The 13,989-nt window shown below is 40.3% G+C and overlaps 1 protein-coding gene across 1 annotated transcript in view; it reads left to right on the forward strand.

Annotated features, from left to right (window-relative positions):
• The window catches only part of ddx54 (DEAD (Asp-Glu-Ala-Asp) box polypeptide 54), a 30,384-nt gene extending 16,465 nt beyond the window's left edge, over positions 1-13,919 (forward strand). The window contains exons 11-20 of the mRNA XM_039772253.1: positions 2,691-2,901; positions 4,657-4,791; positions 5,166-5,387; positions 6,688-6,761; positions 7,158-7,343; positions 8,179-8,321; positions 8,481-8,594; positions 11,237-11,341; positions 12,981-13,078; positions 13,373-13,919. Coding sequence (XP_039628187.1) covers positions 2,691-2,901; positions 4,657-4,791; positions 5,166-5,387; positions 6,688-6,761; positions 7,158-7,343; positions 8,179-8,321; positions 8,481-8,594; positions 11,237-11,341; positions 12,981-13,078; positions 13,373-13,614 — 1,530 coding nt within the window. The 3' untranslated portion in view covers positions 13,615-13,919. The remainder of the gene's footprint in view (positions 1-2,690; positions 2,902-4,656; positions 4,792-5,165; positions 5,388-6,687; positions 6,762-7,157; positions 7,344-8,178; positions 8,322-8,480; positions 8,595-11,236; positions 11,342-12,980; positions 13,079-13,372) is intronic.
• The last annotated feature ends 70 nt before the right edge of the window (positions 13,920-13,989 follow it).

Below are 13,989 nucleotides of genomic sequence, written 5' to 3' on the forward strand. Positions count from 1 at the left end.
AGTCGTGACCCGAGGTTTTACTGTATCTGGCTTAAGTGGAAAAACGTTCAGCAAAATACAATGTAATACGCAGAAGCCACGTATGAAAAAGTTCACCCTTAATATTGCCACAACACTTAATAGGTAATTGGTGCTGGGGGCTAATTATCAATTGCATTTGACTCATTGATCAAGGCATGCTACCATCTCGGTTAAAAGGCAGATCCTTTTGCAGTTCTGTCTAAAGTATTCAGGTTGCGGTAGCTGTTGTGATGTCTTATCACAATAAACTACAAAAGTGGGGGATAGGCTAAAAAAAAAATGTTAAAATATTAAAGGCCAGACATCACCATAATTCGTTATCCCTACCTCAGACTTCCTAGTCCCAAACTCAGATTGCAGGCTTTAGAACGTGCACAGGCCCAAAATGAGGCTAAAGCTTTCAAAGTTCAAAAGGTATCCACTGATATCATAAAGGAGATGGGGGAATAACAAGATGTAAACAAAATCCCTTGATTATGTGAAAGAGATTTTTTGTGAACAGTTTTGAAGAAGGATCATTAAATAGGCAATCCAGGAAAAAAAGCCAAATAGATCTTATCATAAAGGTAAGAACCATTAGCAAACAAATCAAACAAGCAGTGAACCAAAATCGTGACATTTTCTAACCTGCATAATTCACACCAGGGTCACGGGGGTGCTTGAGTCTGTCTTGGCTAGCATAGGATACAAGGTGGGAACAAATGCAGGGCAGAGCCACCAGCCTATTGTAGCATGAACAGACGCCCACACTGACCAATTTAGTGTTACCAGTTCTCCTAACCTGCATGTCTTCGGACTGGGAAAAGGATCTGGAACACCTGGACGAAGCCCACACGGACACGGATAACATTTAAACTCCAGGCAAGGAGGACCTGAGATGTGAACCCTGACCTCTTTACTGCAGGGTGGCAGTGTTTACCACTGTGCCGCCCTGAACCAATATCAGTTACTTAGAATGGAAGCAGGAGTCTAAACAAAGAAACCTTAACAAAAATTGTAAATTCAAAATCAGAAGTCAAAACTAGAGCCAGAGCTACAGATTAATCTGCCATTTCTCCTTTTATGTAAAAACAATGAAATCAAATATGTATATTTTTAGTTTTAATTTAGTTTTTATTTCACAAAGACATTTCTATTTTATTTTTATATTTTTAGTTTTAGTAATTATGGTCTGGTCAAAGAGCTACTATGGAGTTTAGGTTTGTGTCAGAATTGTTCACTTAAAGTTAGGATATGAGTTTAAAAGATAACTACATCACATCATTTACTATATACTGCTTATGAACTATTTTACATAATCATTAAAAAAAAATGTTCTTTGTCATTTGTGCTGAACAAATATTTGCTGATTGTTGGCAGTTTTTAATCTTTCTTTTTGCCCAGAATGGGACAATTTGTAATGAAATTTGGGTCATTGTTAAGGTTCGAGTTGTTTTTTTTTTACTCTAAATGTCTATAGCACACAACATATCTCGCTCCAAGACAATGTGCTTATATTGAATACCTTCAATATTGCATTCAAAAAATCTCCCATACTGGGCTTCATTGTTCTCCTGTGCAAAGTGGCAGGTAATTTATTATCAAAAAATGCAGGCACCTGAGAAATAAACTAAAATTCGTATTCTTCTGTCCATACGATAAAGGTTTTGCTGACCACCACATTCCGAATTCAGGAGTTTGAATTACATCTTGATATACAAGAAGCACAAAGAAAGGCGGCACAGTAAATCACATTCTATTTCGCATGCTTTACACGTCCGTAGTCCGTTCGCTGTGTCACCACAAATGCCGTGTGAACACCCGACCTCCGTCACCAGTCGCCATTCAATGGATGAATAGATCCGGGCAGCTCGTGGTGGATGAGTTTCTGTTTTAGTTTTAGGGTTAATGATTAACGGCAAGAATATTTATTCAAAAATGAAAATTAAAAATATTTTTTCATCCATTATCCAACCCGCTATATCCTACCTACAGGGTCACTGGAGCCAAACCCAACCAACACAGGGTGAAAGGCAGGAAACAAACCCTGGGCAGGGCGCCAGCCCACCGCAGAATATTTTTAATAAGTTATTATTTTATTTCAGTTAGTCTTTCCAGCTACTTTAATAGTTTCATTTAGTTTGGTTTTTCATTTCAGCTTTGTTAATTATATTGTTTCAGTTTATGAAAATGTTTTTTTAATAGTTTCAGTTTTGATTTTAGTTTTCGTTAACTATAATAACCTTGCTCAACACACTGAGGTGAGATTACAATATGATACAATATGAAAGGAATCTTTTGTGTAAGATCCATGAAAGAACATCCAGCAGATCATAGAGGTAAAAGCTTCACAAAAATTGATGTTTTGTGTTTACATAATCAGTTGATGTATTTAAAACCCTGACAGAGAAAGACAGAGAAATCAAGCGTTATTTGTTACCATATTATAAAAAAAATCCACACATTTTCACTTTGTTGTAAAACCCCTAGATTTATCTGTTTATAAAATTAAAAAGTGTTTTGAGTGTTCACATTTATTTTGCTGAAACTGAGCTAAGCTTGCAAATAGAACTGTCAATCTCTTATTAGATAACTTGTCTTGTTTTTGTGGTTTTTAGCACCAGTCTTTCTGCTGAAAGCCCATCCCGTACAGAAGTTCTCACATCTTAAGTTTTGCTTTTGCCTTTCAGTTGCTGGCATATAATGGGATTGACTGTGCATATATCTACAGTGCACTGGACCAAACCGCCAGGAAGATCAATATTGGGAAGTTTACACATAGGAAGGCAATGGTGATGATTGTGACTGATGTTGCTGCCCGTGGTATAGACATCCCAATGCTGGACAATGTCATCAATTACAACTTCCCTTGCAAAGCTAAGCTGTTCCTGCATAGAGTTGGTGAGTTGGTCTTTTCTTGGTGCTTAGCACTTGCTTGTTGTGGTGTGACAATGCGGGTTCTGCTCCATGCTCCCACTTCTCTTTTGGTAGCCCTTGAACCCAACACCGTCGGTAATGTAACCGGATGAGCTGGACAATGATGACACTGGACGAAGCAAGAGGAAGGTGCAAAGTGCAGATGGTGCTTTTATTTAAAAAAAAAAAAAAACGGTCAAAACCTAAACAGTGTTCAAATAAAGTGCAGCGCTTCAAAACATTTTAATAAGTAAGTCATCCATAAAGTCAGGGTGAAATGTGGAGGTTAAAATAATACAATAAATAACCGCGTTAAAATGAGTTTAAAATGACGATGGCTGGAAACGTCCACCCATCCATTATCCAACCGGCTATATCCTAACTACAGGGTCAGGGGAGTCTGCTGGATCCAATCCCAGCCAACACAGGGCACAAGGCAGGAAACAAACCCCGGGTAGGGCGCCAGCCCCATCGCAGGGCACACACACACACGCACACACACCAAGCACACACTAGGGACAAAAATTAGGATAGCCAGTGTACCTAGCCTGCATGTCTATGGACTGTGGGATGAAACCCACACAGACACAGTGAGAATATGCAAACTCCACGCAGGGAGGACCCGGGAAGTGAACCCGGATCTCTTAACTGCGAGGCAGCTGTGCTACCCTGGCTGGAAACAAAAACCTGGTGCCGCCTTTAGCTGGCAGTTCCCCTGCTTCTTCCATCCGGGCCCTGCAACAGTCCTCCTACCTGAAGCTGATCTTCTCCTATTGAGTCTGGTAGCTTTCCGAACCCTGGCTCCATAAGAGAGACTCGGGTTCAACAGCGACCAGGGCGCTAACGCTGGGGCTTCAACCCCTCAAGCCTTTGACTCCCACTGCCTAAAGTGACAAGCCATCCTTGATCATGGTCTCTCTTGCTGCTCTGTAAAACTTGGCAGGAGTGACCCCAGTCTGTCCGCCGCCCCACCACCCAAGAGTACCGACCAAACACTCTTGCTGAGGGCTCACTTCCCAGTTGCCTACAACCACCAGTGAGCCTGCCGTTGCTGCTTGCTTGCTTTTCTTCTCCCTTAACCTCCGTTCTTTTCTTTCTATCTCCTCCTTCCGCACTCGTGCTTCTCCTATTTATAATGGGGACGTGGCACAGGTGTGGTGATTAGCAGCTCCTGGCATCAATTACAGACTATATCACATGTGGACACGAAAAATGTTTGCAGTTGTCCGTGAAGATCTCCTAAACGGGCCACCAGACCAAAAGTGATGTTTTTCCATCAGTTTATGTCCGCAGAAAGAATTGAGTAGCTGAAATATTAGAACCGGTGGGGAAAGAAGCATCCTGAACTTGGCAAAATGTAATCGGGCATATGATTTTGAGTATTAGTCATTTTTAGCTGCAAAAGTATTCCCCAGCCCATTTCTGGGAGTATTGTGCTTTTCATAATCACTATTTATAAAATGCTAAGGATTGTGTATTTGTCACGCGATTACTGTCAAACCACTGGGGCTGCAGCCTTGATCTTGGCTCTAATTGAAAGCTTATGACGTGAAATATGCGCTGTTGAAGCGCAACATGTGGCAGCTGGCAACCACAAAGTTGTTAGGGTTCACATCTTTCTTACAGCAAACTACATAGGAAAACTGATCAAGAAGGAGATGGAGCAAAAGACAGTGAAGAGCAGCGACATCTGCTTCATCTGATGATTTATTTATTTTTCTTTCTTTTTGATGTTGGCAGGTCGTGTTGCAAGAGCTGGTAGGTGTGGAACGGCATACAGCCTCATATCTGCTGACGAGCTGGCGTTTGTGTTTGATTTGAATCTCTTCCTGGGCAGACCCATGCGTTTTGCAGGAGCCCATGGTACTGATAAAGGTAAATTTATTCTCCTTAAACATTGTTTTTGAGTCTTGCATTTATTACATTTGTTGTTGAAGGAAATGTAAAGAGCTCATTGAAGGCAAAAATTGCAGTATTGCCCCTCTCGGTAAGCAGTTCATGGTTTAGTAATGTTGCTTTATGTTCCCATTTGTGCTGCATACCTGGTAGTCGGCAACATCTCAAGTCCCTCACTTCGTTTATGGTGGACCTTTAATTCCACATTGACAGAGAGTGAAGAGTCGGTGTTGTGCATTTGCACATCTATTAAAAATTATTTTTTCACATAGTGTTTGTTTAGCACTCTGAAAGGTAAACTGCAAAACAGACCTTGGCCTCTTTTTTATTACAAGTTTGTGTTTTTTTTGCAGATGAGGATGGTGTTTTGGGCCGAGTGCCTCAATGTATTTTGGACGATGAAGAAGCCACAGTTGAACGCGCCCATGAGAATTGTTTAGACTTGCACAATTTAAAACGTGTTTCTGAGAATGCCTACAAGCAGTATCTGAAGTCCCGGCCAAACCCTTCTCCAGAGTCTATTAAGCGTGCCAAAGAAACGGACTACTCTGCACTTGATATCCATCCACTGCTTGGTCAGTTGCGTCCTTCACTATTTTAAATTTTTTTTTTTTTAAACAACGTAACTTGATAGAATAGAGACTGCATAGTGTTGAACAAAACTGGTTGTAAAGTGTGCCTGATATTTGTAACTAATTTGGTAGACCTCCACCTTTTATTGGTAATTGGTATTAATAATTATTGCTTGAGCCTATCTATTAAAAAAAAAAATACGATGTTACTCCCACTCTGAAACAAATTAACTCTGAGGGCTAATTTTTTTCCCTATAACCTCAGTTTTCTGAAATGTGCACAAAGCAATGGTTTCACACATAGATCAACATAAAATGTCTGTTGCTGCTCGCTGTGGCTGCTGTTGGCCCCTGTTCGCTGTCTCTAGCAGTAGTGGCTGCAGGAATGTGAGGTGGGCTGGCCGGCTGGCTGTTTTCATGTGGCAGGTGGGTGGCGGTGGCAGTCGCTCTGCACTTCTTGTCATCATAAGTGTCTGTCCTCCCAGGTGAACATTGCTGTAGGCACATCAGCTACACAAACGTGTTCAGCACCACAGTCAGCTGGGGACCAATCAGCTGACGCTGGTGCCTCACTTTCGTTTTTGATCTCCATCTCCAAATCACTTGCATCAAAATCGGAGTCCGTCAGGTCAGAGTCCAATTCAGCTTTTCGCTACTCATGCACGCACCGGAAATAACAGTCAAATTAACAAAGTTACATTTCCTTCTACCAAAGAGAGTCAAACTAAAATATAATGGCTAGTTTTATCACAGTTTACAGCTGATTACCTTTACTCCTGATATATGACAAAAGTCGACATTTGCCCTTAAAGAGTTAATGTAAGAGAGACAAATCATTACAGATTGGCCAGGACAGAATTTAGATTTAGGCAAATCTAGGTCGTAGTGGACTATAAACGTTAAACATCTAAGAACTGAACCTGATGCTATGCGAGAGGCACCCTCACAGTTCTAGCTAGAGGTCTAAGGGGTCCTCCTTGATCATTTGAGATGGGGACATTCCCTTTAGCTCAGGTGGGTGAGTATGAAGACATGAAACAGAAGTGAAGACCTGAGGGATATCTCTGGTCACCCAAGACTTCCAAATGTCATGTAGTGTTGTAAAAGATATATATATATATATATATATATATATATATATATATATATATATATATATATATATATATATATATTAAGAGAGAGAGGTATGTATGTATGTGTATCTGTGTGTCTGTCATTATTAATCCCAAGTGGAAATTGACAAAGTATCTATCTATGTATATCAGCATGTTATTATGTATATTTATTTATTTATTTGTAGGTTCCCAACTTGAAAACATAGAACTTGTACGATTAAAAATGGTGGACAGTGTAAAGTGCTACAAATCCAAAGCTGTAAGTAACATGTTTGTTTGTTATTTAAATTAAAAATTTTCTGTAAGTGAAGTTTAATAGTAAATTGGAGTAGATTAACACATGAAACTGACAGTATAATTGAAACCAAATCTGAAAATTTTCAATTAGATGAGATAATACAGTTCAAGGTGAAGTTGATTAAAATGGAAGGCAAAGTGTGTATTTAATTGAGATTTGCACGATTTCGCTGTTAACGTTTTCTGAATGGGCCTAACGAAAGAGAGAGAGAGAGATGTTTGGTCAGATACCTGGAGTTTATTTTTATGTTGTAAAAAACGTGTACAATGACTGCAACAGAAAAATATATTTGTCTCCTACTTGAAAGTAAATAGCAGTTTTGTTTCATGAGTGCTCCTCTTTATGCCGTCTTTTCAGACCATTTTTGAAATAAACTCGACCAGTAAGACGAACGCCAATGAGGTCATGCGGGCCAAACGCCTTCGAGATAAAAAGTTGGTTGACAGTTTTCAAAGACGGCATGAAGAAAAGGTAGAGGAGAAGCTCCGAGTGCAGACCTTGCCTACCAGTATGACGTGGGAAGATGACCAGGAAGAAATCGAAGTAAGCAAAAAAATAATAATAAAAAATAAAAATAAAAAAATGTCAGTGCAACACGCTTTGCAAAGTTGGCCTGATATGAAAGTGACTTGTTTGTGTTTAGTGTTGTCATAGAATCGCAACAATCAACAGTTCACATTATGCTCATTTTTATTTGAAATCTAAGGCTACCAGATATTTGAAAACTTCAGCAATTGGCAAGCATGCTCCTTTATACATGAAACTGTTCTAAATAAACATTAATACAGTAACCAAGTGATACCGTTGCTGTTTAGTATTGAATTCGTTTTATATCGTATCAGTCTTCAAGGAGCCTGCTGTGCCGTCTCCATCATGGGAGGTTTGACCTTTTTAGCCAGGTTGCTTTAAGTATGTCAGTGTGATTAAAGTGGTCATATGATGTAGACAGTTCACAGGGTTTTAACACAGAGTTCTCAAATCTGCCTAATCTCCAGTAATTTAGTGTCTTAGGTAGCTGGAGACTATCCTAGGAGCATCGGCAGTAAGGCAGGAAATAACCCTAAACAGCCTAATGACACCCACTTTACATTCTTTAATTGGCCCAATTGAGAATCCCCAGTTTATCGACCCAAGAGTGTTTAGGCGCATCATTTGTTTTGTTTTTTTTTGTGTGTGGGGTGACCATGAGAAGGCAGGCAGGTTCTACACAGACAGCAACTGGGTGCAGGAATAAAACGTAAGATTCTGGATCCATGTGGCAACAGTGCCAGCCACCGTGGTAAGGTGCAAATGTTTAGGTGTTTATCTTCAAGAATGTCGTTGAGCTAACCCTAACCATAATGATACCTTGGTCCCTTTTTTTTTTTTAATGCTGCAGAATGTGTTTTCTGAAGTTGTGGGAGGAAAGCGGAAGAAGCCACAGAATGAAAAAAATGTTCCAATGAAGAAGACCAAAATATCGAACAGTGACAAAGAGTTTTATATTCCGTATCGACCCAAAGATTTTGACTCCGAGAGGGGGTAGGTTGCCTTCAGGCCTAATTTTTGAAGTTTTGACAGCTAAGCCCCTGTTACTCTTTAAAGACCACCCAGATGTTTTACTGCATTTCTGCTGGCCTGTAAACGTTTCCTCTGTCGCAGTTTTTTCCTGACCACGTGTTATTCCAATGTTACTTTCAGACTTAGTATGAAGGGAGACGGCTCCAGTTTTGAACGCCAGGCATCCAGTGCTATGCTGGATCTTTTGGGAGATGAGGAGAAGAACATGAATCAACACAAGAGTATGATGAAATGGTATGTTGACCTTTTCTTTTGCCTCTTTTTTCACTGGCATCTTTCACTCCATGTATTGAGGATGATGCCTCCCACTTTTACGATTACTAGAATTGCTGTAAGGGCATGCAGCCATTTGAAGCAGAAACCTTGACAACCTTTAAGAAGAATCTGGATGAGGCATTGGGACAGACGGGCTCGATGGACATTAAACTGCTTGGATCCACAAAAGCACATTGATGTTGCTAAAACTTGTATAATACAGCCTCATTTTTGCAATGTTCTCAAGCAAGAATGATCTTGGTAATAATATGACACGTGTAAACCCTTAGCTCTGCTTTCAGATGTCTGCACTTCTCACTCAACGTCCCTCAGATTTGTGCAGTTAACAGAAAATAATCGGTTAATTACAACTCTTTCTAATTTCCTGTATAGTTTTGCTTTAATGTTTTTTGGCACTGTGAGCAGGTTTGTAATTTTAAAAATCAGTTCTGATGTTTCTCCACAAAAGAATGGAAAATGAAAAATCACGGGCCGAGACTGTAGCTGATCTCGGTATACCTGTTAACACTTCATATAGCGCTGGCTCTGTCAGGTGGCTCACTATTGGCTGTCGCAGCCAAGGTACACAGTCGAGATAATTAGACACGGCCAGCAACTTTCAGTGTTGTTAAACATTCACAGTCTGGCAGTGAGATTAGAAACTGCGGTCGGCAATTTGATTAGAAGCCACTTAATGTCGGCCTCAAATGCCTTATGAGCCAGTGGATTTTGGCAGTTGAAAAAAAGTTGATTGTAAAGATGGGAAACAGTAGGAGTATTTCAGTTTTCCTTATAATTCACACATTATAGAATACTAGTAATGGCGCACTGCTATAATGATAACGTACAGTGAATCCACTTGACTTGACCATTCCTAGTTTTCTTCCTCTTTCTCTGTACATTTAGCATTCGTTTCCTCAGAGGTTGATATGCTTGTTCCTTCCTGAGCAGCTCTTCTGTCCACCCTAGCCACACGCTGCTTCTTTTCTTCCGTCGGCATCTTCTCACGTTAAAACTGATTAAGTCAGTGTTTGTGTTGCAATTACTTAGTACGTTTCTTTAATTTTCCATTTAAGTCTTCAATCTGCCTCAAGAATGATTTAAGATATGAAAAGGTAGGGGACGTGACGGCGAAAGTGGTAGGGAATAAGAACGGCGCCCGTACACATGTGCCACCCTGCTGCTGAGAGTTGATTCTAAAATAAAAATAAAAAGAGGAATAACCTTGGAGGTCAATCATCACTCCGAAAGCGGATAGTAGACGTCACGTAGTACATGTGTACCAAATTTCAGGTGAACGGGTCAAACAGTTTAATTTAAAATCCTGGACAGACAAACGAACAGCCATGGTAGCGTATTATATATATATATATATATATATATATATATATATATATATATATATATATATATATATATATATATATATATATATATATATATATATATATAAGGATTTACATTTTTTGTGCATACATACCAATTTTATCCTGAACGTAGTCTTTTTTAAACGAGAGGAGCATCTGAATTTCTGAATGAGCTATTAGGTATTCAAATCCACTCAAGTATTTTAGTATTTATATACAATATAGCAGGAGTCGTGAAAAGCCACAGTGGCTGCAGGTTTCTTAATGAGAAGTCAATTATTACTGCTGAAGTGACATTCTGATGCTTCATTTTAGTGGTCTCGCTTGTTAAGGTTCCCCACCCTCGATTGCTTATTTCAATCTTGAACTGCTGCATTCAGTGTTTTAATGGCTCCTTATTAGCCATAAGATGTAAATGACAAAAAAGCCAGCAGTTGTCCATCTTGCTTGTTTTCATTTACACCTGTGTGTGTTGTTCATGCACTGTTTGATTTAATAAAACACTTGATACAAGAATGTGACAGAGTGAAAATGATCCGTTTTAGGCTTCAAATCATTTGGATATCTTTGGGAAGGAAAAAAAAATCTTTGATATAAGAATATTACATTGCGGACTAACAGGTTGGGAACATGCGCTGATTACAGCACGTTGCCACACGACGAACCGCCCAGATTGAGCTCCGAGTGCCATCTCAGCACCACACTGAACAGTGTGAGGGTTTTTTAAACAGTGGCTGGAGTGCCAATCCTGCCGCCAAGCCCCAGGTTTTCCCTGTAAGTTGGAGGGCAGGATACAGATTACCGTCATACCCAGGACGGAGTAATTGCAGGTTAAGGGGCCCAATGGAGTAGAGTCCCTTTTGGCATTTTACGGGATTCAAACCGGCAACCTTCTGACTGCCAGTGCAAATCCCTATCCTCGGAGCCACCACTCCGCCCGCCGATTACAGACTAACAAGCCTTAAAATTCAATAAGGTCTGAGATTGGTAAGGACTGCTTTCTAATTAAGCAATTGGGTTTGAATGAAAACCTGCAGCCACTGCGGCCCTCCAGGACCGACACTGGCCACCCCTGCAGTATAGTAACCCAATTTCCATTTGACAATACTTGCCTTCTGCTTGGAATACGTTGAACTGTCCTACTTGAGTTACCTGCAACTTTACTAGAAGATTGGGTCCGAGTGCTTTATTAAGTAAGATGGCGCTTCATTCCAAAGTCTCACATTTTTTTTATTCTCTTTAACATTTGCAAAGGGATCGCAAGAGGAAACGATTTGTCAGAGAAACCGGAAAGGAGGATAAGAAGAAACTGAAAACTGAAAGTGGACAGCTCATCAAACGCTCCTACAAGAAAAACATGTATCTTTTTAATGTGGTGTGATCGTACGGGGTTTTTTATTTTGGCACATAGCCCATAGTGCTTGACATGTTGGTTAATACAGACTGGGGTGTTTTCCTTGATGCCATGCTTAAGGCATGCTATTTCCACCAGGGGTCACAAGCCCTCTTTTAGTGGAATAGGTTCTTTTGTAATTGCTGCATTTTAATTAACCCAAAATTATATAGATATTAGTGACTGGGAGCCTGATCGAATCGGGCTACAAATTCTACGTTTGTAAAATCCATACTTTCTCTGCGAAGAATTATTTTTTTTTTTTAAGTCCTTGAAATGATTTTGTTATCCTGGCACTGATTTGTGCTTAAAATTGACCTTTTCGGCCGATGTAATGAAGAGCTTCCTGTTTAAACGGGGCTGCGAGACGTGAACTCGGCTGTTCGGAGCACCTCATTTGATTTTTTCCAGCAAACAAATTTTCAAAACAAACCGTATTTTACAACTCTAATCGGAGTCGGAGTAATAGTTATGTTGGCGTGCTCATTTTAAATCTGAGATCGGCTAAAATTTAAACAATGACTGTTGTTAATACCCAGCCATCATTACTCAGTTTGCCAATAGATATCAGAAGGACGGATGCCAAAACCGAACTGCTCAAAGATGGATTTCGACGTACCAAGCAAATGGCGATACGTTCTAAATTACTTACGGTTCCGGAGCTGTCGAAGGGTTTAAGTCAAATCGACGATGTTAGTCCTGGAAAGTACGCCCCACCAAACCAACGTTCCAAAAACCAACCGAACTTACTGTTATCTGCTCGAACCAACACCGACTTACTATACTCGGCCGTCCAGCGGTGTCACTGAAGCATTCGAACATTCTTAGCCAATCATGCAATACTGCGTCAGCGTTTGCCACGTTATGTTCTAACTATAGAGGCAGAGTCCCATTGGATGGTTCTAACTTGCATTGAGTTGAGGTATTGACGAGGCGAACACCATACATATGGGGTATTGACGAGGCGAACACCATACATATGGATAGTATGAAATTATATATATGGATAATGTAAAAAGGCAATATCCCCTCCTTAGTGATACAGCGGTACAAAATCACATAAGATAAAATAACGTGGCTTTCTTAAATGACGATTTACGCGGCATAACAGACAAGGAAGCCCTGGCAAATCCTTGTGAGAGTCGTGCCATTTTTGTCGCTACGCTGAAAGGATTTTCAGGATCGCATGATGTAATCTTCCATCTGTCCATCGGGTAAATCATGCCATTTCAAACAAGGCAAGGAGAGGATTCAGTTTCATCTCTAACATACAGAAATAGTACAAGGCCCGTTTTCATAGTTGTCCCTTTCTAATGCTTGCCTAGCAATTCTAAATGATGAGCCCCTGTGTGCTACATTTGGCCTGTACATGTGAGTGGATTTATAGAATAATTTTTGTACAGTGACATTAAACTCCTATTCTGATTACACATGCTCACTATGCTGTGAATGCTATCATGTGTTTAAGACAGTCTGGAGAAGCCCAGGGGAATAATTCAGATTCACACTCCATCCAGTCAAATGAGTACCATCTGTTAGACAGACGTACTTTGTGCTCTGTTACATTTGTTTGCCCTTACTTTTCCTTAACCAAATATCCTTCAGCTATGAGGACTGGAAGAAGAAATACAAATTTGATGATGCTGGATCCGGTAATGATTCTGATGGAGGTTCACGTGGCAACAGAGGTTCAGCAGGAGGAGGTAGCGTGCAGCGTTTTCTTTTTTTAGCGTATAGACAGTCTTGGACGTGAAGTGTTTCTGTCTAATTCAGCTTTCATACATTATTCATGTTAAATGCTCTCTTTGAGTTTCTTGCCTTTCACTGTCATTATATAGTGGTAACATTAGGCCGTGTGTTTTATCATGGGATCCACAGCTACAAATGATATTTTTGAAACCGATGCGAGTGTTGAGGTTTTCATTGTTTTTGTAAATTATGCTTTTAAGGTTTACACAGACACACAAATAACGTTTTTGTGCTTTGTATTTAAAAAGGGAGGAGGCGTCGAGGAGGTCCTGCTCCTCAAAGACCGGGATCAGCTCCAAAAGGCCGGTCAGAGCTTAAAACAAAAGATCAGATTCTCAAGCAGCGTAAGAAGAAAGCAAAACAGCAGTTCCTACAGAGTGGGGCATTAAAGAAACTCCGGAGGAGAAACCGCCACCGGCTGCAAGAAGTCAAGTCCTCTGGATTTGGTAGGGGAGGTGGCAAAAAGGGCAAACTAAGAAAACGATTATAAAATGACAGGCATTTAACTGCACCAGTCACTCCACCACCTCTGAACTGGACGAGATTATCGGCACAAAGACGACGCTTTACTCCTTGGCAAGAAGAGCCCGTGCCAACTCTTGTCAAACAGCTGATGTATGCCGGCACAAATAATTGTATGCCAAGACTCGCAATTCGGACATTGGTGCACACTGAAGAGAAACGGAGAGTAAAGGGTTTGGCTACGAACGTCCTAGGCCCGCCTCGAAATGCGTAAATGTAAGGTATCTCTGTAAAGTTGTACTGTTTGTAAATTAAAGAAAAATGTCCATATTACACCAGAAATGTGCGCTTTTTTAGTGATAAAGTGGTACAAACGGAGGACAAAGCATGTGTTACTTTGTTT

This window comes from Polypterus senegalus, chromosome 12 (genome assembly GCF_016835505.1).
Source record: "Polypterus senegalus isolate Bchr_013 chromosome 12, ASM1683550v1, whole genome shotgun sequence".
Classification (NCBI taxonomy): domain Eukaryota; kingdom Metazoa; phylum Chordata; class Cladistia; order Polypteriformes; family Polypteridae; genus Polypterus; species Polypterus senegalus.